The sequence below is a fragment of the Gopherus evgoodei genome, unplaced genomic scaffold, assembly GCF_007399415.2.
Source record: "Gopherus evgoodei ecotype Sinaloan lineage unplaced genomic scaffold, rGopEvg1_v1.p scaffold_33_arrow_ctg1, whole genome shotgun sequence".
Taxonomy (NCBI): Eukaryota; Metazoa; Chordata; order Testudines; family Testudinidae; genus Gopherus; species Gopherus evgoodei.
Window position 1 is genome coordinate 3,218,298 of NW_022060005.1, and position 24,585 is coordinate 3,242,882.

General features: G+C 47.7%; 1 protein-coding gene across 1 annotated transcript; it reads left to right on the forward strand.

The window, feature by feature from the left end:
* Positions 1–1,661: 1,661 nt before the first annotated feature.
* Positions 1,662–23,829, forward strand: LOC115641116 (zinc finger and SCAN domain-containing protein 2-like). Its single transcript, XM_030544214.1, has 6 exons — positions 1,662–2,236; positions 6,514–7,532; positions 13,819–13,825; positions 14,337–14,423; positions 18,316–18,429; positions 22,485–23,829. The coding sequence occupies exons 1-6, from the start codon at positions 1,981–1,983 to the stop codon at positions 23,627–23,629; spliced, it is 2,628 nt and encodes an 875-aa protein (XP_030400074.1). The 5' UTR covers positions 1,662–1,980; the 3' UTR covers positions 23,630–23,829.
* The last annotated feature ends 756 nt before the right edge of the window (positions 23,830–24,585 follow it).

The window sequence follows — 24,585 nt, forward strand, 5'->3', positions numbered from 1 at the left end:
GCAATATCCTGCACCACCTACCTCCTTCCCGACCCTACCAAGGGAGACACTTCCCCTCGCCCCCCCCCCCCAGCATTCCCTGAGGCTTCAGAGGATTTAATTCAATAGTTCTCAAATGTTTTTGTCCTGGTGACCCCATTCACATAGCAAACCTCTGAGTGCGACCCCCCCCCCCCCATACATTGAAAACACTTTTTTATATATTTAACACTATTATAAATGCTGGAGGCAAAGCGGGGTTTGAGGTGGAGGTTGACAGCTCGCGACCCCCAGTAATAACCTTGTGACCCCCTGAGGGGTCCCCACTCCCAGTTTGAGAACCCCTGGGTTAATTTAATTTTAGCACCCTGTGTCCATTCACAAGCATGTCAGTTTTCACAACATAGGGTCATCCCAGATTCTGGAACAAGCTCAAATGCTCAGTTCCTGGAGTTTGTACATAAGCTATACTACAGACAAACCCACAGTAACCGTCTCCAGTTTGTGAGGGACCCCATGGAGCCAGTTTCTAGGAAACAGATAAATGCATGGAGGTTAAGTCCATTAATGACTATTAGCCAGGATGAGTAACGAATGGTGTTCTTAGCCTCTGTTTGTCAGAGGGTGGAGATGGATGGCAGGGTAGAGATCACTTGATCATTACCTGTAGGTTCACTCCCTCTGGGGCACTTGGCATTGGCCATTGTCGGTAGACAGGATACTGGGCTGGATGGACCTTTGGTTTGACCCTGTATGGCTGTTCTTATGTTCTAACCTAAATGAACCCAAAGCTATGGAGACAGATGTGAGTCAAGGAAGCCAGCAGAGTATGAGAAACGTGGAAAAATCTCTGACTGGATGGGCTCAGGCATTTGGTCACAAGCTGAGGTGGTTCAAAAGTTTTGGATTTTTTTAAACAGAATTTTTTAGTGTTTCTTTAAACAATCAAACATAGCTAGCAGCAAACATTTGTCCACACACTTCTGAAACCCCAAACCATATTCAGGTTTTGGCAGACTAATTTCAGCTTTTTAATTAAAAAAAACACAACAAATTTTGAAGGAAAGCAGACATTGTCTGTGATTTTTTTCTGCTTTTTAAAAACCCCTAGTTTTCGATCCAAAAAAAGTTTTGACAGAAAATATTTGTCCAGCCCTTTTAATGAGCTTTAGTGCCTTTTAGCACTAGCTGATGCTGAGAACCAGCAATACCTTGTAAAGAAGTTTTCTCAAGGCTGGATTTGTGCCGAGATGCGGAAGGTTTATTTTTCCCAGGGCTGCCCCTGGCAGGGAGCAAGAGGGGCAATTTGCCTGGGCCCTGCAGGGGCCCCCACGAGAATATAGTATTGCAATTTTTTTTATGGAAGGGGCTCCCAAAATTGCTTTGCCCCAGGCCCCCTGAATCCTCTGGGCGGCCCTGGGCTGAGGTGAACCATCCTGAGAGAAACACAAGCCCCTCTGCCTGTCCCCCTACAATCAGTGGCAGTTTAGCCACTGGGCCAACAGAGCCTGAGCCAAGGGGCCAATTGTGGGTTGGGGAAAATGGGCACCCCCACACCCCAGCCTCCTCTGCCTGCCCGGCACTCCTTCCAGGGAGTGAGGCAAGCCCCCCACCCCCCTACCCCATTTCCCCCAGCAAGAGGTGTGGGTGGGGACTGCAATCAGAAGGGAGGGGGGCAGGCCCCACTTGCTCTGGCTCAGGGCACCTCTGCCCACAACTCATGTTGGCTGCCACTGCAGATGACACACCCTATGTGCGGCAACTCCCCCCCCCCGCCCCTCCTTATCCCAGAGCGGTCTCCTCCTTTGGCCCACTATCCACCCACCCCTCCTCTTAGAGCAGGGAGCAGAGTCCCATGGTCACAGAGGGCAGCAGCCTGAGCACATGTGACTTTTCTAGATCTCCGAGGGGGAAAAGGACCAGATTTCTCGGGCGGGGGGGCTAAAAAGACCTGACGTGAAACATAGATGTTAATTTGCAGCCTGCCAGGCCTGAAGGGGGATGGGGGAGGTGGCTGAAGGGGCTTTAGCTTTAGGACATTTCACACTCTCACTTTCCCCCGCCCCCTTTCCCTGCAAACAGATGCTCGAGCCCAGGCTTTGGTCCGCGCTGCTGCAGCCCGAGCCCGTATCCAGGGCACAGGAAATGGCTGGTTCAGCTGAGCGCGGTTGTATCCGGTGCTGGCAGAGGCGAGAGTTTACGGCTCCCAGATGCTGCCACAATCCCAGCGAGAGCAGCAGCGCGCGGCTCCTGACTGGTCAGTGATCGCAGCTGCTAGAAAAAACTGCGGCTGCTGCCGCCTCCATTGTGAGCCCGAGCCAAGCCGCTGTTGCTGCCCGGTGGGTCTGTGCGGGGAGAGACCTGCACTGACCCCCGTCGGTGCCCAGCCGGGGGGACTCTCTCCAGGGGCAGCCCCGGGCTCTGCCGACACCAGCCCCTGAGCCGGAGCCTGCAGGTGAGGGGCGAGACCCGGGGAAGGGCTGGGGCCGGGCAGGAAAGTGACTCTGCACCAACGGCCCCTCCTCGCCCCAGCTCTGCTCCGGTGGGGGGGGTCTGCGAGTCCCAGAGCTGCTGCCCGCCCAGACCCCCGCCCCAGGCTGTGCCATCCTGAGCGCCTGCAGGAGCCGAGCCAGCTCCGGGGAGCGAACGCCCCGGGCCGGGCCAGGCACCCAGTCTCCCAGCCCGAGGGGAGGGGGCAGGAGGGAGACAGGAGCAGAAACTGGCAGGGCAGCAGGAGCGATCAGTGGGGAGGGAGGTTCCCGGCTCCCAGCCCTGCCCAGCCCCATTCCCTGCAGCACCCCGGGGCACATTGACTTTCCTGGGGAGAAGGAGAGGAGCAGGGAGAGGAAAAGCCAGTTCCTGCCTCTGCCTGGTGCCGGCGCTGCTGGGGGGATGCGCTGCCCTGGGGATCCCCGTCTCCCAAAGCGGCTCCTTTGGTTCGGTTCCTTTCTAGCATTTGGTGAAAGTGTCTTTATGGGTTTAGAGAGCTAAGGTGGGGGAGGGAAAACTTTTATTGGCCCAACTTCTATTGTGGGGAGAGAGAAGCTTTGGCGCTGCACAGAGCTCTTCTCCAGGTCTGGGGCCAGGTCTGTACTGTGGTGAAGTGACCAGGCATTTTCCCAGCATTGTGGTCAAGTCTCTTCCTTTGTATACAGCTTGGGTAAGAGCTTTCCCCAGAGACGAGGTTGCCGGCACCCTGCTATCACTGTAGCTGGACAGGCTCAGACAGAGAAAAAGAAAGGTACACTGGACTTTTGAAAGCTCTACATTCTGCAACCTGAACAAGGATAGCTCAGTGGTTTGAGCATTAGACTGCTAAACCCAGGGTGGTGAGTTCAACCCTTGAGGGGACGATTTAGGGAACTGGGGTAAAAATCTGTCTGGGGATTGGTCCTGCTTTGAGCAGGGGGTTGAATTAGATGACCTCCTGAGGTCCCCTCCAACCCTGCTATTCTGTGATTCTATCTGCTGTCTTTAAATAATTACCTGACCACCATCCCCAATTTTATACCACTGTGAAAATATAAATAGATAAAAATCTGAAAATCTGCTTTGATGTTTATTTTAATGTTATCCATCAGAATTGTAACAAAATGAAAATTGAATGCGACTAACCTGAAATATAGCAGACTGACAACTCTGCTGTAGTTAAGGTTGAGCATCATTTTCTGTGTAACAGTGGGCTACGGCAGAACCTCATAGTTATGAACACCTCAGGAACAGAGGTTGTTCCTAACTCTGAACAAAACATTGTGGTTGTTCTTTCAAAAGTTTACAACTGAATATTGACTTAATACAGCTTTGAAACTTTACTATGCAGGAGAAAAATGCTGGTTTCCCTTTATTTTTTTTAGTAATTTATATTTAACACAGCACTGTTTTGTATTTGTTTGTTTGTCTCTGCTGCTGTCTGATTGCATACTTCCAGTTCCAAATGAGGTGGGTGGTTGACCGGTCTATTTGTAACTCTGGTGTTCATAACTCTGAGGTTCTACTGCATTCTGAGAGCGATACAATCAATCTGCAGATTGTATGAGGCTCAGAAAATTTCAGGACAGGTACTAGGTTAGTGATAGTGTTCAAATCTGGGATCATTTGAGCAAGGATTTCCTGAGTGGCCCCCCCTCCTCCCCAGCAATATTTTACTCAAAAAACAAACAAACCCCAAACTCAAGTCTCTTTCAACTACCATGTTTTTTTGCACACCTAGGCACTAACCCCTCCTCAAATTGATCTCAGTCACCTGGGGATTATTTCAGCTCGTGCATGGCACCTAGTGCCCTTTTGGGGAAGCCGTATTGAAAAAGTTATTAACATTAGAGTCTGGAACGTCAGGTCAGCATGTGCCAAAATGATGCCCTTAGCAGAGTGAAATTCACATGTGCAGCAAGACCTGTACACAGTTGAAGCCAGAGGCTTTTGAGGCAGTGACAGGGGGTGTACTGTGGTTATGGACCCTGACCAAGGCACTGTGTGTTTGAGCCCTGCCGTAGGCAGTTTTCAAGACAGCATGTTCTGTGCTCCTTGCATTCTACATGGGCTTCTTTTGGAAACTTTTTCCTGAGACCAAACTTTCTGGTTTAAGAGCAATATTAAAGTAGGAGGTGTGACGTTGCGGTTCTGGAGGGACCCAACTGAGAGTGCCAATTCAGGACCAATTGCTCAAACAGGACAGTCACAGCCCAAGGCTGGGGTTTTTCCACCTCTAAGGCAAACCAAACCAGCCAGACAAAAAGGACTTCGGTTTTACCCCACTGACTAACCACAAGTCACACAAGCAATTTCCTTAGAGACACCAGTCTCCCAGTATCACCACCAGTGCCACCCGTCCTGGGATGAAGGGTTATGAAAACCAAAAGAAAAAGGTTCTCTCGATCCCAAAGGACCAAGCCCCAGACCCAGGTCAATATACACATTAGATCTTACCCACAAATCACGCTGTTGCCAATCCTTTAGAATCTAAAATCTAAAGGTTTATTCATAAAGGGAAAAAGATAGAGATGAGAGCTAGAATTGGTTAAATGGAATCAATTACATACAGTAATGGCAAAGTTCTTAGTTCAGGCTTGTAGCAGTGATGGAGTAAACTGCAGGTGCAAATCAAGTCTCTAGAGAACATCCCCCACTGGGATGGGTCCTCAGTCCCTGGTGTAGAGCTTCAGCTTGTAGCAAAGTCCCTCCAGAGGTAAGAAGCAGGATTGAAGACAAAATGGAGATGAGGCCTCCGCCTTATATAGGCTTTTCCAGGTGCACGAACACTTCTTTGTTCTTACTGTGGAAAGTTACAGCAAAATGGAGTTTGCAGTCACATGGGCCAGTTTCTGCACACCTTGCTGAGTCACAGGGCGTAACTGCCTTCTCTCGATGGGACAATTGTGTAGGTGATGGTCCTTAATGGGCCATCAAGCAGGCTAAACAGAGCTGACACCAACTTGTCTGGGACCTTTCCCAGTAACACAACACAAGTTTGAAATACGGACAGCATACAGCCAATATTCATAACTTCAACTACCAAAATGATACAGACATACAGACAGCATGGTCATAACCAGCAACCCATAACCTGGTCTTAGACACCTTATATGACCCCCTTTACCTAGGCTTTGGTGCCGCTACAGGACCTTGTTTGCAACCCATGTTCTATATGGTCCCAGTTTATATCAATAACATCACAGGAGGGAATGGGGCAGATGGGATGAAAGTACCTCACTGTGTTTTTAAACCAAGGTGCACAGATTTTTGTGTGCCTCTGCCTTCCCAGAATTGGGTCCATGCCGGGATAGGGCTCTGGTCTTGGCAGGTTCAGACAGGGGTAAGAGATGGCACAAGTTCCGTGCCGGAGTCAGAACATCCCCCAGTGTGTAGAGCTCCCTGTGGGACCCGCCCATCTCTCAGGAACCATCTGACCCCGCAAAAGGGTCTCCAGGAATATTTTCCCACCCACTCAAGATATCTGTAAATGATGCTGTCTCCGACTAACTAGTCTCACCTGTTTTTCTTTCTGTGAAGCAGATTTTTCCAGTTTCCCAAACTTAATGTGATTTCCCAGCCAGAACCAGAGGCAGAGCCGTGAATCCCAAATCTCTGGGGCTTTGAGGAAAGGGCGATTCTTAAAACATGAACACAGGTGAGGAGCTGGTGAAATGGATGCAGATATTAGCGGTCTCTGGAGTGAGTGACTGGGATTCCCATAAAGGCTTCATGCACGCCCCAGTATTCAGCCTCATCTCACCCAAGTCCTCAGCAGGCATCGTATCCTCATGACAGTTATTGCTTATGGCTTCCCATCCACCCTGAGGCCAGGCAGTCGCTCCCTTGCCATTAAGTGTTCAGATTGGCTGTGGAGGCAGAATTGGTCCCCTCTACCCTTCTGGGGAAGGTTTTTCTTTTAAATAAGGATGAGGGATTTGGCTTCTGACTTTTCAGTCTCCCCAGCAGTTATTTAGGTTAGTTCCCCCCTTTCCTATTCCCCTTTCTGAGGTTTCCTTTCTCCATGGCAGAGGGAACATTTCATGTCTGGATTCTCTTTCCCAGCAGGTGATGGGACGGTGGGTGAGAACCAGGAAGAGAATCCACAGCAGGAAGGTCCTGAGCAAGTGGAACCATGTGGGAGAGTATCAGGAAGATCCAAAGGGGATGTTTCCTTGAGTCCTGAGCAAGAAGAAGGCCGTGAGACTCAGCGCAGGTCAGAGAGGCAGAAGAGCAACCAGCAAAGGAAGAGACAGGATGAATCCACTTGCCAAGGGAGAAGTTTGGAGGATCCTAGTGAAATTATGGTCCAACCACGAGTCCATATGAAAGAGAAACTGTATAACTGCCCAGAGTGTGGGAAAAGCTTTGCTCAGATATCAAACCTCCTGGTTCATCAGAGAATCCACACCAGGGAGAGACCCTATAAATGCCCTGACTGTGGGGAAAGCTTCACACTGAACTCAGACATTATTTCCCATCGCTCAGTCCACACAGGAGACAGGCCCTATAGCTGCCTTGAGTGTGGAAAATGTTTTGCTAACTTCTCATCCCTTATTTCACATAGACGAATCCACACAGGGGAGAGACCCTATACGTGTCCCGACTGCGGGAAGAGCTTCAAGCGGAGCTCAGACCTTAGTAAACATCGAAGACTCCACACAGGAGAGACGCCCTATAAATGCCCTGAGTGCGGGAAAAGCTTCACTCAGAGCTCAAACCTGGTTTCACACCAGAGAATCCACACAGGAGAGACACCCTATAAATGCCCCGAATGCGGAAAAAGCTTCAAACAAAGATTCAGCCTCATCGTACATCAGAGAATCCACATCGGAGAGAGATCCTATAAATGCCCCGACTGTGGGAAAAGGTTTAGTAACAGCTCCCAACTTATTAGACATCGACGAATCCACACAGGAGAGAAGCCGTATAACTGCTCTGAATGTGGGAAAAGCTTCAGTCAGAGCTGGGGAGTCCTTAGACATCAGAGAATCCATTCAGCAGAGACACCCTATAAATGTTCTGTCTGTGGGAAAAGCTACAAGGGGAAGGATTCGCTGAAGTCCCACCAGAAAGTGCACACAGCATAGAAGGTTTTGGGAACTCTCCCTCTGAGGCAATGGGTCTCTGCCCTCTGGAAGCATGTTTCATCCGAGGATGGTCAGGGTAGAGGAAGCTGGCTGGTCTGGGTTGCGGGGGCGCGGTGAGGGGCAGGGGAGGAGGAAACACTGGGTACTTGGTCTGGGGGGAGCAGGTGATGGTATAAGTGGGGAGACATTTCTGTGGCTTTCACACACACATTTTCCAGGCAAAAATCCTCCTGTAGTTTGAGTCTGAGTTGCCCCTGCAGCTCCTAAGGCCCCTCGGGGTGAGGGCAGGGGGACGTTTTTGAAGGGAGCAGCGAGAGGCCCTGCAGGACTGTAGTTTATAGAATCGTAGAACTGGAACGGACCTTGAGAAATCATCTAGTCCAGCCCACTGCACTCATGTCAGGACCAAGTAGACCATCCCTGACAGGTGTTTGGAGATTTTTAAGAGCAGGTTAGACAATGATGGAGATTCCACAGCCTCCCTAGGCAATTTATTCCAGTGCATAACCACCCTGACAGGAAGTTTTTCCTAATGTCCAACCTAAATCGCCCTTGCTACAATTTAAGCCCATTTCTTCTTGTCCTGTCCTCAGAGGTTAAGAAGAACAAATTTTCTCCCTCCTTGTAACAACCTTCTAAGTACTTGGAGACTGTTCTCATGTCCCCTCTGTCTTCTCTTTTCCAAACTAAACAAACCCAATTTTTTCAATCTGCACTTATTGTTTTCTAGACCTTTAATCATTTTTGTTGCTCTTCTCTGGACTTTCTCCAATTTGTCCACATCTTTCCTGAAATGTGGCATACAGAGCTGGGCACAATACTCCACGCTGATTAGGCCTCAGCTGGAGTAGAGTGGAAGAATTACTTCTCATGTCTTGCTTACAACTGCTTACTTACAATTAGTTATAAAACAGCAAGAGCTGCCGATCTGAAGCGACAGGATGTCAGAGTGATGTTCAATTTATTTGATGTCTCTGCAGCTGCAGGGAGGCAGGGGACGGAGATCGGAAAACTCATAGGAATACATTCCCCTGAAAGGATTCTGCTGTTCCAGTGTGGGCAGAATGGCGTAATAGATCAGGGGCTATCGGTTCTCTGGACTCCTGGGATCTAGTCTCAAATCTGAGTGGAGTGAGGATAGAGAGCCTGGCAGTCAGGGCTCCTGGGTTCAAAACCCAATTCTGCTGGTGTCCCCTTGTGCGATCATGGTTCAGTCACTTCCTTTCCTCTCTGTGGGTCCATTCCTTCCATCTCTACAATGGGGATGATAGCCGATGCCCACCTTTGTGAGGGGTCGCTGATCATGGAGTGCTCAGTGGCTCAGGAGGACAGAGGTGCCAAGAGAGGGAAAATGTCATTATTATTATTATTATTATTATTATTATTATTATTATTACTGTATTGTATTATTCTCTGACACTCTCCTGTCCCTTTCCAGTTCTCTCTGTTGAGGGATGGTTTTCCTGAGTTAGCTAGAGTCCCTTGTCCATGTTTTCAGACAGGGGATTATGCCTGAAATAGCTTCCCGGGAAGGAATTCTCCCCTCCTCTGTGGACAGAGGGTCAGGGAGATGGGCTGTCATGGGTCTGTTTCAAGTTTCAGGGAGTCTTTGTCTCTTTGACATTTTTACTTCAGTAGGTTTCTTTTTTGCCCAAATAAATGTCTAACAAAGCATTCCTGGTCTGTCCTGGTCCCCCAGGAATTTCCTTAAATTTTGGGCTCTAGGGCCAGGGGAAAAGTTCCCCAGACCTGTTCAGTTTCCTTCCTGAGGAGGAATTGCTTACTCCCCAGCCCTTCTGCTGACGTCTCTTGTGACGGTTAAAGGTTTAATTTCAGGAGAGGGCCATGCAGCTCTCAGAGAACTCGGCTAATTTACCTTTTTCGTGTTTCTGGACCACATTGCAATTTGAAAAAAACAAGCGAGTGCTGTGTACTTTGCACGGGTTTTATTAGAAAATATAATCAAGCAAATATGTAGATTAAACCTATAACAGGCTAAAACTACTATAACTTCACTCAACTCAGATGGAGTTAATCATGGTATTGTTTCAAATTTACAACTGAGATTGAGTCAATACATCACTGGATTAACAATGCTGGGGTTTTCTGTAACCAATTTCAAATCGAATGAATACCACAGGCACTCAAATCCTGAGGCTAACGAAAGAAAGAATTGCTTTTTATTAGTCCTGCAGCAGGAGACCGAAGGAGGTGGCTTTAATCTAACGCAGTCCATGACAGATGCAAGGCCTTGGAAGCATGGAAACGTAAAAAACTATTGTAATATGTGCAATCAGCATTTTGTATCTGTAAATGTTGTATGTACCTTTGGGAAGTAGGGATTATAAGATTGCCCCATGGGGGAGTGGAGGGGGCGATGGATAACTGAGCTTCTCCAGGAACTAAATCTAGTGGTGATTGATTACTGAAGATCCCAGGGCAGGTAAACAGCCCAAGAGCAGCACCACCCCCTGGGATGAATTGCATAGACTGGCTCTGACCAGGTTCAGGAGGCCCATGAGTCAATGGCTTGGTCTACACTACGTGTTTAAACCGATTTTACCAGCGTTAAACCGATTTAACGCTGTACCTGTCCACACTATGAGGCCCTTTATATTGATATAAAGGGCTCTTTAAATCGGTTTCTGTACTCCTCCCCGACAAGAGGAGTAGCGCTAAAATCGGTATTACCATATCGGATTAGGGTTAGTGTGGTCGCAAATCGACGGTATTGGTCTCCGGGTGGTATCCCACAATGCACCACGGTGACCGCTCTGGACAGCAATCTGAACTTGGATGCAGTGGCCAGGTAAACAGGAAAAGCCCTGCGAAATTTTGATTTTCATTTCCTGTTTGCCCAGCGTGGAGCTCTGATCAGCACGGGTGGCAATGCAGTCCCAAATCCAAAAAGAGCTCCAGCATGGACTGTACTGGAGATACTGAATCTGATTGCAGTATGGGGAGACAAATCTGTTCTATCAGAGCTCCGTTACAGGAGACAAAATGCCAAAGCGTTTGAAAAAAAAATCTACAGGCTACACAGTGCTGCGTGACAAGTGTAACGGGAAGCCAGAGACTCAAATGGACGCTCTTGGAGGGAGGGAGGGGGTACTGAGGACTCCAACTATCCCACAGTCCCCAGCAATCTCCGAAAAGTATTTTCATTCTTGGCTGAGCTCCCAATGCCTGTAGGTTCAAACACATTGTCCAGCGTGGTTCAGGGAATAGATGGTCAATTTACTTCCCCCCACACACGTGAAAGAAAAGGGAAAGAAATCGTTTCTTGACTTCTTTCAATGTCACCCTATGTCTACTGAATGCTGCTGGTAGACGTGATGCTGTAGCAGTGAAGAGCAGTATCCGCTCCTCTCCCCTTCCTGGTGGCAGATGGTACATGTTTGATAACTGCTGAATATCCCTGGCTGGCCTCAGGGACACCTGGGTAAAAATAGGAATGATTCCTGGTCATTCCCGGTAGATGGTACAGAATGGCTGGTAACCATCTTCATCATAGCCACTAGGGGCTGAGCTCCATCAGCCCCCTACCTTTCCTGTGTAAAGAAAAGATTCTGTCCTGCCTGGACTATCATAGCAGCAGCATGCTGGGCTCCTCTCCCCCGCACCGCTTAATCTCCTGCCTGGACTATCATAGCATGGGGAGGCTGCCTCCCCCTCATTTTATCTCACTAACAAGTCACTGTTTCTTATTCCTGCATTCTTTATAACTTCATGACACAAATGGGGGGGACACTGCAACAATAGCCCAGGAAGGTTGAGGGAGGAGGGAAGCAACAGATGGGGTTGTTGCAGGGGCACCCCCCATGAATAGCATGTATCTCATCATTTCTGTGGGATCTGACACAGAGCAGCTGTTCTTTCTGATACACTGGTTCTCTAGTACACTTGCCCCAAATTCTAGGCAGGACTGACTATTTTTAGAAACCATAAAGGAGGAATTGACTCAGGGAGTCATTCCCAGTTTTGCTTTTGCACCCTCAGCCAGGAGCACCCATGATAGCAGCAGACAGCACAGAAGGACAGATAACCATCATCTCATTGCCAAATTACACTGGCAGCAGACAGTACAGAATGACTGATAACCCTCTCTACTATCATGCAAAAGCAAATGAATGCTGCTGTGTAGCACTGGAGTATCGCCTCTGTCCGCGGCATCCAGTGCACATACGGTGACTGTAAAAAAAAAAAAGCTGAACGGGCTCCATGGTTGCCATGCTATGGCATCTGCCAGGGCAATCCAGGGAAAAACGGCCATTGCTTTCCCGGAGGAAAGAATGACTGACGACATTTACCCAGAACCACCCGCGACAATGATTTTTGCCCCATCAGCCACTGGGCTCTCAGTCCAGAATTCTAAGGGGCGGGGGAGACTGCGGGAACTATGGGATAGCTACAGAATAGCTACCTACGGTGCAATGCTCCGGAAATCGAAGTTAGCCATGGACCATGGACGCACACCGCTGAATTAATGTACCTAGTGGGGCCGCGTGCACTCGACTTTATACAATCTGTTTTATAAAACAGGTTTATGTAAAATTGGAATTATCCCGTAGTGTAGATGTACCCGAAGAAGGAGCTTGAGGTATAAAGGGCCAGCCTGAACTGATTGAAATCCCTTGTTATGAGATAGTAGCCAAGAGGGCAAAACCCTGCTGGAAGGACTGGAAAGCTAAGAGGGTCTCCCTGTGGAAGATGGCTGACAGCTGATAAACTAGCATGCACACAGACTAGTGGTTGTTTTATGATATGTGTTCTCTGTAATGTTTTTGTCCTAAAATAAATGTATGGTGCTCTGTGAAAGCTGTCTGGTCACTGTAACCCTGAAAGCCCCTTCTGAAGTCCCCCAAATCCCCTTCTCACTCTGACAGGTGGCACATAACATTCATGTTTAGCTCCTGACCAGCCCTTCCTCCCAGTGGCTGCAGTAGAGACAACTCAGGTAGGGGATTTTCTGGGACTTGCTAGGGGTTCATCCTGGAGCCAAATTTCCAGCCCCAGATTTGCACAGCCCCAACAGGTAGGAATAGGGTTCAAGGTATTTACCAGACTCTCACTGCCAGAGGCGGATACTACAGATATATGAACTATCCAGCAAGACCCATGGTTGATGCCCATTCCCCACATACGCCCTGGTATCATTTGACTATCATGTGTTAAAGCGTTTGGGAAGTTCATCTGTTTGACAGTGCTGAGATCCCAGGTAAGGAGCCCAATGGTGCTGGACAAACTACCAAAAGTAACAGCACCAAGAGCAACCAGTCATATTTAGCTGTGACACTGTAACCGATCAGCTGCAAGGATCCTCTGTGAAGGGGTCTGTGTCATCACTCGCCTCCCAAAACATGCCATAGCCTCACGTGGATGTTTGGAAAACAGATACTCCCAGCAGTAGCAGCAGTCGTGTCAGTAGATAACAGGAGATCAGGAATGCTATCCCTGGCTCTGGGAAGAGGGTGTGGTGAACTGGTTAGAGGTAAGTATCAGAGGGGTAGTCAGGTTAGTCTGGATCTGTAAAAGCACCAAAGAGTCCTGTGGTACCTTATAGACTAACAGACGTATTGGAGCATGAGATTTCGTGGGTGAATACCCACGTCGTCGGATGCATGGTTAGAGGTAGGCTCACAAAAGCACTTATTTGTGGAACAATCAATCTGAAAGGCAGCTGGCCGGGTGGCTAAAATCTAGCTCTAGCAGATTGGTGATTTGGAGTAAAATCCTGGCTCCCTTGAAGCCAGTTTGAAAACTCCCATCAATTTCAGTGGGGCTGGAATTTCACCAGTATTGCCACCTCTGTCTGAACTGACCTGGTGCGAGCTTTCTGTTAATCTATCTGTAAAGTGAGCAGGTGGCAGCTCGTGTGTGTTAAATCAGGGGCTTCCTGTCTCTCTGCCTGTCCAGCACAGACAGGCTCTCCCTCTCCAACCCTCCTCACGGGTGCACTGTGGAGGGGGCTCCTCAGATGAGGAGCTGGGCAGAGGATGCAGGAAAAGTGCAGGGACTTGCATGGAGTCACGGGGGCTATTGTTAAAGGGGATGAACACAGGGAGTGTGGCTGCGGGGGGGAGGCAAGGCTGAAACCCGCAAGCCCAGAGGTGCCAGGAGACGGACTAGGAACTGCCCAGCCCAGAAGAGCCAAGCCTAGAGGTGCTGGGGCTCAGCCCGGCGATCCTTGCCTCTCTCCACCTGGCTATTTCACCCTCCTCTGGGCATGTCTTGTCCCATGCACAAATTTTGCGCACCCCCCTATCCCCTCCCCCTTTAGCTCCCATGTACTGTATAGCAGGGAGCAGATAGGGAGGGCAGCAGGCTTCAGCAGATATTACTGAGCATGCTCGGATCCCAACACATTTCCCCCTCCCCCCTCCCTTTGGGAGGATCTGATTGTTCTGCAGCCTGTGGGGGTGAGCAGGGGAATGTCATGGGCGGAGGCGGGCTGTAGGCCCTTTCACACGCCACTTCCCCCCAGGGGACCCCTGATCTCTGCAGACAGATGCTCTGGGCATTGCTTGCAGCCTGTCCCCGCCCCGCTGCAGCCCGGGTTGGTCTCGAGGGGCACAGGCAGGGGCTGGATCAGCTAAGAGCGGCGGGTTGTATCTGGTGTTGGCAAGGGTGAGGCAGAGATATGGGCTCCTAGGTGCGTCTGCTTTGCAAATAATCATAATCATGACTAATTGTAACCACAGGGCTGAGAGACTGCGGCTCCTGCATTGCAGTTGCTCCTAACCCGAGCTGTTTGAAGTTGTTGCTTCCTCCATTGTGAGCCAGGAGCTTGGGGCTGAGCCGCTGCTGCTCCCCCAGCTGGTCTGTGCGGGGAGAGCCCAGCCGGGGACTTTCTGCGGGGGCTGGACCCAGCCCTTGAGCCTGCAGGTAAGAACTGATCCAGCTATGGGAGAGCGAGTGCCCCTGGGAAAGGGACAATGGCCGGAGGGAGGTGGGGAGAGAATAATGGTGAGGGAGGGGGGCCGCAAGAGAAAAAAATGCGGAGCTAGGTTAGGTGTGGGAAGTTAACCGGACTGTGCTGGGTTGGGGCTTCTTTGAGCATGGCTGCATCCATGGTAGAGTTTATAGCAGCATAAATATATAGGTAAAAAAACTGCAGCCCCAGGTGACATTATGATACTAGTGTAACTCCTCTAGTATCATCCAGAGCTTATTGGCTCGATGCCTCAGTTTCCCACATGTCAAATGGGGAGAATGGCACTCTCCTGTCACTCGGAGGTATTGGGAGGATAAATTATTTTTTTTAAACTGTGGTGCTTAGGTATTAGGATTTGGGGGCCAGCAGGTAAGGACCATAGAGAGCGAAGCAGCCCCTGGCGAACACAACACACTAGCTCTGATTCAGAAATCTTCCCCCTCCCCCCCCAGCTTTTTAAAGGAAATGGGAACTCGTGAATGTGCATATCTGCTGCGCAGTGTTGGTCTATAGATGCTAGAGCCGGGGTTCTCAAACTTTCTGAGCCCCTCCCCCCCCAACATGCTGTACAAACTCCATGGCCCCCCTGTGCCACAACAACTGGTTTTCTGCATATAAAAGCCAGGGCTGGCGTTGGAGGGTAGCAAGTGGGGCAGTTGCCCAGAGCCCCATGTCACAAGGGGTCCTGCAAAGCTATATTGCTCAGGTTTTCCCCTTCAGCCCCGTGTGGCAGGGCTCAGGACCCCGGGCTTCAGACCCAGGCAGTGGGGCTTTGGCTTTCTCTCCTGGGCCCCAGCGAGTCTTAACACTGGCCCTGCTTGGCAGAGCCCCTGAAACCTGCTTGTGGCCCCTCATCTGGTCCCAGACCTCTCACTGAGAGCCACTATGCTATAGAAATAGGAGACACTCTGCGTCTCAGGTGGGTAGGTGTATAGGAGCTATAGGAACAGAGAGACACAGGGTGGTGTGCCTTGCTGGAGCACTTTTATGTATGCACTCACATGGGAAGAGAGATCTCTTGCCCTTGCCTCTTGCCCTTAGTAGGAGATGCCTGTGTATGTGACTGTGGGTGCTGCAGAGGAGTGTGGCTATATGTGCTGTAGAAATGTACCAGATGTCCCCAGTGCCTCAGTAGGCTCCATAGGCCATGGTGTCTGTGCTACCGATGTGTGGGCTATGCTATGTGCATATGCAGGAGTCATTATTGATCATTTCTCCAGGATGGGGGGCTACATGCTCTGTTGAGGGATTGCCCCCTCTACCAGCGGTCTCCTTTCCTGTTCAGTAGCAGATTGCCAGATGCGAGCTTGTGAAGGTGCTGCAGAAGTGCAAGGAGCTGTATATGTATAGGGTTGTTGGGTCTATACACAGTCTATGGGAGTGCAGGGGACTGTATGAGTGTTTAGCTAGCTATATGCATAGGTGATATATACTAATGTACTGGCTCTCAACCTTCCCAGACTACTGTACCCTGGCAGGAGTCTGATTTGACTTCCCTACCCCAAGTTCCCCGTTACTTAAAAATGACGTGCTTACAGAATCAGACATAAAAATACAAAAGTGTCACAGCCCACTGATACTGAAAAATTTCTTCCTTTCTCATTTTTACCATATAATTATAAAATAAATCCACTGGAAATATTGTACTTACATTGCAGTGTATAGTACATAGAGCAGTATAAACAAGTCATTGTCTGAATGAAAATTGTTTGTACTGACTTCACTAGTGCTTTTTATGTAGCCTTTTGTAAAACTAGATAAGTATCTAGATGAGCTGATGTACCCCTTGGAAGACCTCTGCATACCTCCGGGGACGGGGGCGTGTCACATGCCCTCAATTAATTAGTACAGTGCTTCTCAACCAGGGGTATGTGGGTGAGGATAAAAGGGAAAAGAACAATAGCAATGTTATGGGGGGGCATCTATTATAGATTACCAAATCAGGAAGAGGAAATGGATGAGGCATTTTCCAAACAGGTAACAGGATTAGCTAACCTGCGAGTTAGTACTGATGAGGGCTTTTAACTTCCCTGATATCTACTTGGAAGACTAATACAGCAAAACATAGCGTGTCCTTCAATTTCTTAGCGTGTGTAGGGGACAGTTTTCTGGTTCAGAAAGTTGAGGAAACAACTAGGGGGTCATCCGTTTTGTATCTAGTTTTGACCAACAGGGATGAATTAGTTGCGAACCTGTAGGTGGTCAGGAACTTGGGAAGAAGAGATCATGATCTGATAGAATTCAAGATCCTAAGGAAAGGAGGACCAACAAACCAAGGACACTGGACTTCAGAAAGGTAGATTTCAGCCAACTCAGAGAAATATTAGGCAAGATCACATGGAGAGACTAATTAGGAAGAAAAGAAGTTGAAGTGGGCTGGCAGTTCCTAAAAGATGTAATACTAGATACTCAACATCAAGCTATTCCCATATAAAGGAAATATAAGAAGAGCCACAGGAGGTCAATGGGGCTGCACAAGAAGCTTTTTAGTATCTAAAAGCCAAAAGGGATACAGGCAGGGAATGGAAGGAGGGGCATGTCACCAAGGAAGTATACACATGGGAATAGCGTGTGTGTGTGTAAGGGCCAAATCAGGAAAGCCAAGACAAAGAATGAGTTACAGCTGGCAAGGAATGTTGGAGACAACAAGGAGTTCTACAAATACACCTCTACCTCGATATAATGCAACCCGATATAACATGAATTCAGATATAATGTGGTAAAGCAGTGCTCTGGGGGGGGGCGGGGCTGCGCACTCCTGTGGATCAAAGCAAGTTCTATATAACACAATAAGATTTTTTTGGCTCCCGAGGACTGCGTTATATCGAGGTAGAGGTGTATGTCAGACAAAAAGAAAGATCAGGGATGATGTGGATCCGCTGCTCAATGGAGAAGGTGAGTTGGTAATGGAAGATGATGGGAAGGCAGAACTGCTCAATGCCTACTTTGCTTCTGTCTTCTCACAAAAAATAACAGGACCAGATGACTAGTGAAGTTACTATAGACAATAGTATGCAGATCAAGATAAATAGAGAACACATCATAGATCTTGTGACTAATCTCAATCAGTTCAAGTCAACAGGGTGCTGAAGGAATTAGCTGCAGAAATTTCAGTCACTGGCAATAATATTTGCAAACTCATGGATAACAGGAGAGGTCCCGGAAGACTGGAGAAGCGCTAACATAGTGGCCATCATTAAAAGTTGGAGCCGGGGAACTATAGATCAGTCAGCTACTAGAGCAATGTATAAAACATTCAATTTGCAGATACCTGGAGAATGAAGGAGTGATCACTAGCAGCCAGCATGGATTTACCAAGAACAAATCCTGCCAGACCAGCTTTCTTTCTTTCTTTGACAAGGTTGGGTGGATGGGGGAAATGTGGTGGACATAATATACCTGGACTTTAGCAAGGCTTTTGACCCAGTCCCACAAGACATTCTGACAGGTAAACTGGAGAAATGCAGGCTTGGCAGAACTATCATCAAGTGGATACATAATTGGTTAAATACTTGCAACCAAAGAGTAACTATTAATAGAATGATGTCCAATTAGGAAGAGGTCTCAATTTGGGTTCCACAGGGATCTGTTCTGGGTCCAGTGTTATTTAACATAATTTATTAATGACCTGGATGTAGAAATAGAGAGCGTATGGATCTAATTTGCAGATGATGCAAAGCTAGGGAGGGTTGCAAATACTTTGGAAGACAGAGCTAAAATTCAGAGGGTTCTTGATAAATTGGAGAACGGGGCTACAGACAAAATGAAATTCAACAAAGACAAATGTAAGGTACTACACAACTGTGAAGCCTTGATCTTGCCTGTTTTCTTTCCTGGAAGCAGGTTTTCCAATTCCCAAGCCTGACATGATCTCCTGGAGGAAATGGAGAAAAGAGCTGTGGGTCCCAGACTCTCAGAACTCTGAGGAAAGTGTGACCCTGAGGAACACCCTCACAGGTGAGGAATTGGTTAAAGTGATACAGAAACCATCCATCGTTGATGTAAACAGCCGGGATTCCCATAAAGGCCCCATTTGTTCCTCTGCCTCATCTCACTCAGGTCAGAATGTTGTATCCTCTTGGCAGACCTCATGCTTGGCTTCCCACCCATCCTGAGTGGCACCTGGCAGTAGCTCTCTTCCCTCTGAGTGTTCGGATGATATGTGGAGGCAAAATTGCTTCCCTCCTCTCCGTCTTCTGAAGAACGATTTGGGGGGCAGGATTCAGCTCCTGATTCTTAATCTCCCCAGCAGTTAATTCAGTTTATTTCCCTCCCTTCCCCATTCTCCTTTCTGAGGTTCCCTTTCCCCCAGCACAGAGAATGTCTGGATCCCCTGACTGTCCCAGAAGCTGTTGGGACGGTGATTGAGGACAAGGACGAGAATCTTTAGCAGAGAGGTCCTGAGCAAGTGGAACCACATGGGAGGGTATTGGGAGGAGCTATGAGCAAAGTGTCACTTTCAAACAATCTAATTACTGAACAACCGTATGCTGACATAAGTTAGGTCGACTTAATTTTGTAGTGTAGAGATGCCCTGTGATTATTCCTGTAATAACTGCAGTTGGAGGGATTTTCTCCTTGTTTCTTGATGACTGGGGCACGATGCGGTCTCATGTTTCTGGAATTTCAGGTGTCAAGGGAGTCTTTATCTTTCGCTGAAGTTTTTACCTCAATAGGTTTCTTCTTTCCAGACAAACTCCAAATAAAACATTTGTTTTATATCTCTTGTCTTCTCTGATATCCCAGGAATTTCCTCAGTTCTTAAGCACTTGGGTTGGATGTAAAGTGCCCCTAACTGGATAAGTTGCCTTCCTTATTGACCACCACACCTTATAAAGTATAGCTCACTTCTCAGCCCTTTTTGTCAGGGGGTCTTGGGTAGCTCAGCTAATTTATTCATTGTGATTCTGTACCCATGTTGCAACTGGAAAGAATAAACCCGTGCTGCATACTTTTTGTGAGTTTCATTAGAAAAGATAAGCAAGGAAATAATAAATTAAACCCTGAGGCTAAAACTACCATAACTTCACTCAACTGATTTAAAATTAAACAATGCAATGATCAAATTAAGGTCATTATTGAGACTTAAGGCCGGTCTATGGTTAAACCACTTCACCAGGGCAGCTGAGCCACTGTATCACTTTATAGCTACCCCAAGAAGTGGTAGCTATGTCGACGGGAATTCTCCTGTCTTGTCTGCACTAGGGGTGAGGTCACAAAGAGGGGTGGATTTTTCACAACCCTGAGCGCCATAGTTAAACCAATGTAAGAATCATAGAAGATTAGGGTTGGAAGAGACCTCAGGAGGTCATCTAGTTCAACCCCCTGCTCAAAGCAGGACCAACCCCAACTAAATCATCCCAGCCAGGGCTCTGTCAAGGCAGGCCTTAAAGGCCTCTAAGGATGGAGATTCCACCACCTCCCTAGGTTTCTAGTGTAGACCTGGCCTTACTCAGTATATCAATGGGTTAACAAAGACATTAGCTGGGATTATCCATTTATAATGTCAGGTTAATGCAGCAGCTAATCAAATCCTGAGGCTGACAAAAGGAAAACCTAAATCCTAGTGTAAAGAGAGCTAGGTTGACGAAATAATTCTTCTGTCAACCTTGCTACCACCTCTTGGGGAGGTGGGTTACCTATGCCGATGGGAGAACCCCTCCCATCGGCATAGGTTGCGTCTACACTGAAGCGCCATAGTGGCACCATTTTAAGTGTATAGACACCCTCAGTTTAGTAAATGTAGGACAAGAGGTTGTTGTTTTTTTTTTCTTCACTTTAGACCTTGACCAAGAGAGAGTCCACCAAGGAGTGGTAAATTGAGCTTGGCTAGTCTTAAGGAAGTACAGAGACCAAATTGGTTTCTTTATCCACAACTTCACTGCTACTACTTATTTCTTAAATCTCACCATGGTAGGTGTTGTTCTACTCTTCTTAGCCCTACTCACACACACATACAAAGTGTGTGCATTTTACAAGTGATATCACAACAGAGGAGATTATCAAGCCAGCCTTACAGCTAACAATAGCAGTGCCCAGTAGCATGTCTTTCTCATGTGTGGCACTCAATGATGTAGATGACAGACTTGGAGTTTAGGGAACTATTAATGATGCCATTTCCCAGAAACATAAAAACTCCCTCAGTAAACACCCTAACAAGTATTTCTCCCTTATGATAACAAGAAAAGAGTTCACAGTTCTTCTGCTACGTGGTTCTTTGGGATTTTTGGCTCGCATGACTGCAGTTACTGGAACCAGGCGATGGAGTAGCTTGGTCAGGGTTCTTGATGCCCACAGAGTTCTCTCAGACAGTAGCATATTGGTCAGGGAGGTATAACCAATGAATGGAGTCTTCACTTCTTCATACTCAACGGGAACTAAGAGGGGTTCTTTTCATAGATGTTGTTGGTGACCCAAGAGAGCACACGTTTCTTCTCCAGGGTCTTGACCTTCATAGTGGAGGGTGATTCCCACTTACACCATCCCATGGTCCACCTTCATAACTCATTCAGTGGCCTTTGCCTTCCAGATACAGTCAATATGGCCCAGTCCTCTCACATGGGCAAGCATCAGGCCTGCGGTCTCTATGGAAATGCCCACTCGGATCATCATTGTCCCAAAAAATCCTCTATTGCAAGTGCAATATCTAATGGGCCATCTGGTGGCTAGTAAAGCTTGAGCTCCAACTGAAGATTTTCCCGCACTCAGAACGTTCATATCGTTTCTCTTTAGTGAAGATTTATGGCTGGATCATGATTGCATTAAAGTCCTCCAAACCTCCCTGTCTCCTTGGCTGATTCCTCTGCTGCCTTTCTGACCTGCATTCACTTTCACAGGCTTTTCCCCATTTGGGACTATGGGAAATTTTCCCTTTGGTTCTTCCCGATACTATTCCACGTGGTTCCATTTGCTCAGAGCTGAATATTCCCCTCCTCGTCCTTGCTCACACCTCACAGTAGCTCCCTTCCCTCAGAGTTTTAACTCGGGAAATGACATTGGATTAGTCTCTCCTTACCTCTGGGGAGAGGTTCTTGGGTTTGTTTGTTTGGTGGGAGAGGAATTCAGCTCCTGATTGCTTGATCTCCTTAGCAATTATTTTGATTTATTTCCTTCCTTTCCTAATACGTATAAAATGATGGGGTCAAAATGAGCTGTTACCACTCAAGAGAAAGATCTTGGAGTCATTGTGGGTTGTTCTCTGAAATCATCCACTCAAAGTGCAGCAGGAGTCAGAAAAGCGAACAGAATGTTGGGAATCGTTAGGAAAGGGATAGATAATAAGACAGAAAAGATCATATTGCCTCTGTATAAATCCATGGTACGCCCACATCTTGAATACTGTGTGCAGATGTGGTTGCTGCATCTCAAAAAAGATATATTGGAAATGGAAAAGGTTCAGAAAAGGGCAACAAAAATGATTAAGGGTATGGAATGGCTGTCACATGAGGAGAGATTAATAGAATGGAACTTTTCGGCTTGAAAAAAAGACGACTAAGGTGGGATATGATTGAGGTCTACAAAATCATGATTGGTGCAGAGAAATTAAATAAGGAAGTGTTATTTATTGCTTCTCATAACACAAGAGCTAGGGTCACCAAATGAAATTAATAGGCAGCAGGTTTAAAACAAACAAAAGGAAGTATTTCTTCACACAACGCACAGTCAACCTTTGGAACTCTTTGCTAGGGGATGTTTTGAAGGCCAAGACTATAACAGGGTTCAAAAAAGAGCTAGATAAATTCATAGTGGATAGGTCCATCAATGGCTATTAACCAGGATGGGCAGAGATGGTATCCCTAGCTTCAGTTTGCCAGAAGCTGGGAATGGGTGACAGGGGATGGATCACTTGATGATTATCTGTTCTGTTCATTCCCTCTGGGGCACCTGGCATTGGCCACTGTCGGTAGACAGGATACTGGGTTAGATGATCCTTTGGTCTGATCCAGTATGGCCGTTCTTATGTTTTTATGTTTCCATTCCCCTTTCTGAGGTTCCTTTTCTCCCTGGCACAGGGAATGACTCCTGTCTGGATTCTCTCTTTTGCCCAGCAGGTGATGGGATGATGAGTAAGATTAAGGAGGAGAATCTTGAGCGGGAAGGTCCTGAGGAAGTGGAACCACATGGGACAGTATTGGGAAGATCCAAAGGAAATGTTTCCCAGAGACCCAAGCATGGTGAAGCCTGTGGGAGTCGGTTCAAGTCAGAAAGGCAGAAGGGAAACCAGTCAAGGAAGAGATGGACTGAATCCACTCATCCAGGAGAAGGTTTGGAGGATCCTGAAGAGAGCATGATCCAGCCGAAGATCTACACTAAAAAGAAATCGTATAACTGCCCCGAATGTGGGAAAAGCTTCACTCAGACATCAAATCTTATTATACATGAGAGAATCCACACAGGGCAGAGACCCTATAAATGCCTTGAGTGTGGGAAAAGCTTCAGGCAAAGATCAGACCTCAGTAAACATCAGCGAATCCACACTGGAGAGACCCCTTACAAATGCCCCGACTGTGGGAAAAGCTTTAAGCAAAGATTCAGCCTCATCGTACATCACCGAAGTCACACTGGAGAGACCCCTTATAAATGCAATGACTGCGGGAAAGGCTTTACCCAGAGCACCAACCTGGTTTCACACCAGAGGATCCACACGGGAGAGACACCCTATAAATGCACCGACTGCGGGAAAAGCTTCAAGCAAAGATTCAGCCTCATCGTACACCAGAGAAACCACACTGGAGAGAGAGCCTATAAATGCGCTGACTGCGGGAAAAGCTTCAAGCAGAGCTCGGAGCTCATTTCACACCAGAGAATCCATGTCGGAGAGAGGCCCTTCAAATGCACGGAGTGTGGGAAAAACTTCAGTCAGAGCTCGGGCCTGATTAGACATCGGAGAACCCACACAGGAGAGAAACCCTACAAGTGCATCGATTGTGGGAAAGGCTTCAGTCAGAGCTCGGGACTTATTAGGCATCGGAGAACCCACACGGGGCAGAAACCCTATGACTGCCTTGAGTGCGGGAAAAGCTTCACTCAGAGCTCAGCCCTTATCGTACATCAGAGAGTCCACACAGGAGAGGCACCCTATCGATGTTCTGTCTGTGGGAAAAGCTACAAGGTGAAGGACTCCCTCATTTCCCACCAGAAACTCCACACAGGATAGGAAGCAAAGGAAGCACTCACAGCTGGGCAATGGCTCTGTGCCCTCCTGAAGCAAAGTGTAAATGTGCTTCGTTTAAGAATAGTCTTGGGAGAGGAGCAAGGGGGGTGGAGCATGGACACCAACGCCATAGATCCTCCAGGGCTGGAGCACCCACAGAAAAAAAATAGGGCTGCCAGTGGGTGCTAAGTACCCACTATGGGTCAGTGCCTCTTCTTCCCCCACAGTGCCTCCCACCTGCCTGTCACCCCCCGATCAGTTTCTCCCCCTCTTCCCAACGTCTCCTGTGATCAGCTGTTCTGTGGTGTGCTGGAGGCATTGGAGGGGGAGAAGCAGGAACAGTGAGAGAGGTCACATTACAGTGGCCGCTCCAGAGCCTTTACAGCTACAAGTAATTCTCCACCCACTCTGAGAATCAGAGGATATGCCTGTAAAGGATTCAGACAGCAATCTGAGCTGCTTATAAAAGTCAGCCACAGGGACAGGGACAAATAAAGTGGAGGCGAAGCCAAAGATTGCTTTGATCCTTACAGCAACAGGCACAGAAGTCCCAGATGGTGGTAGAGAAAGAGAGGAAAGTTTTGCAGAAATATCAAAAATGTCTGAGGCTCATTGTGTTCTTAGAAAAAAATGTTACTTATGAGAGAGAGATGAGTCAGGACAAGAACACAGAATGAAGGGGAAACAATCGAGTTCTGTCAAAGATTTAAAGCTAAAAAATCAGTCCTGTGACTATGGAATCATAAAAGATTCTCTCATTAAAGACCAAATTATCCTGGGGTGTAACAATAAAAAAGGCTATGAATGGTTATGAAGGGAGATGGATCTGTCACTAGAAAGGGAAATATGTTTAGTAAGCCACTTTGTTTTCAGTTTAAAATGATTTTTACTGAAAATTTCCCAGGTTTTCAAAAAGTATTATTCTGTTTTTTCTGATTTTCACCCTACTTTTGTATCTT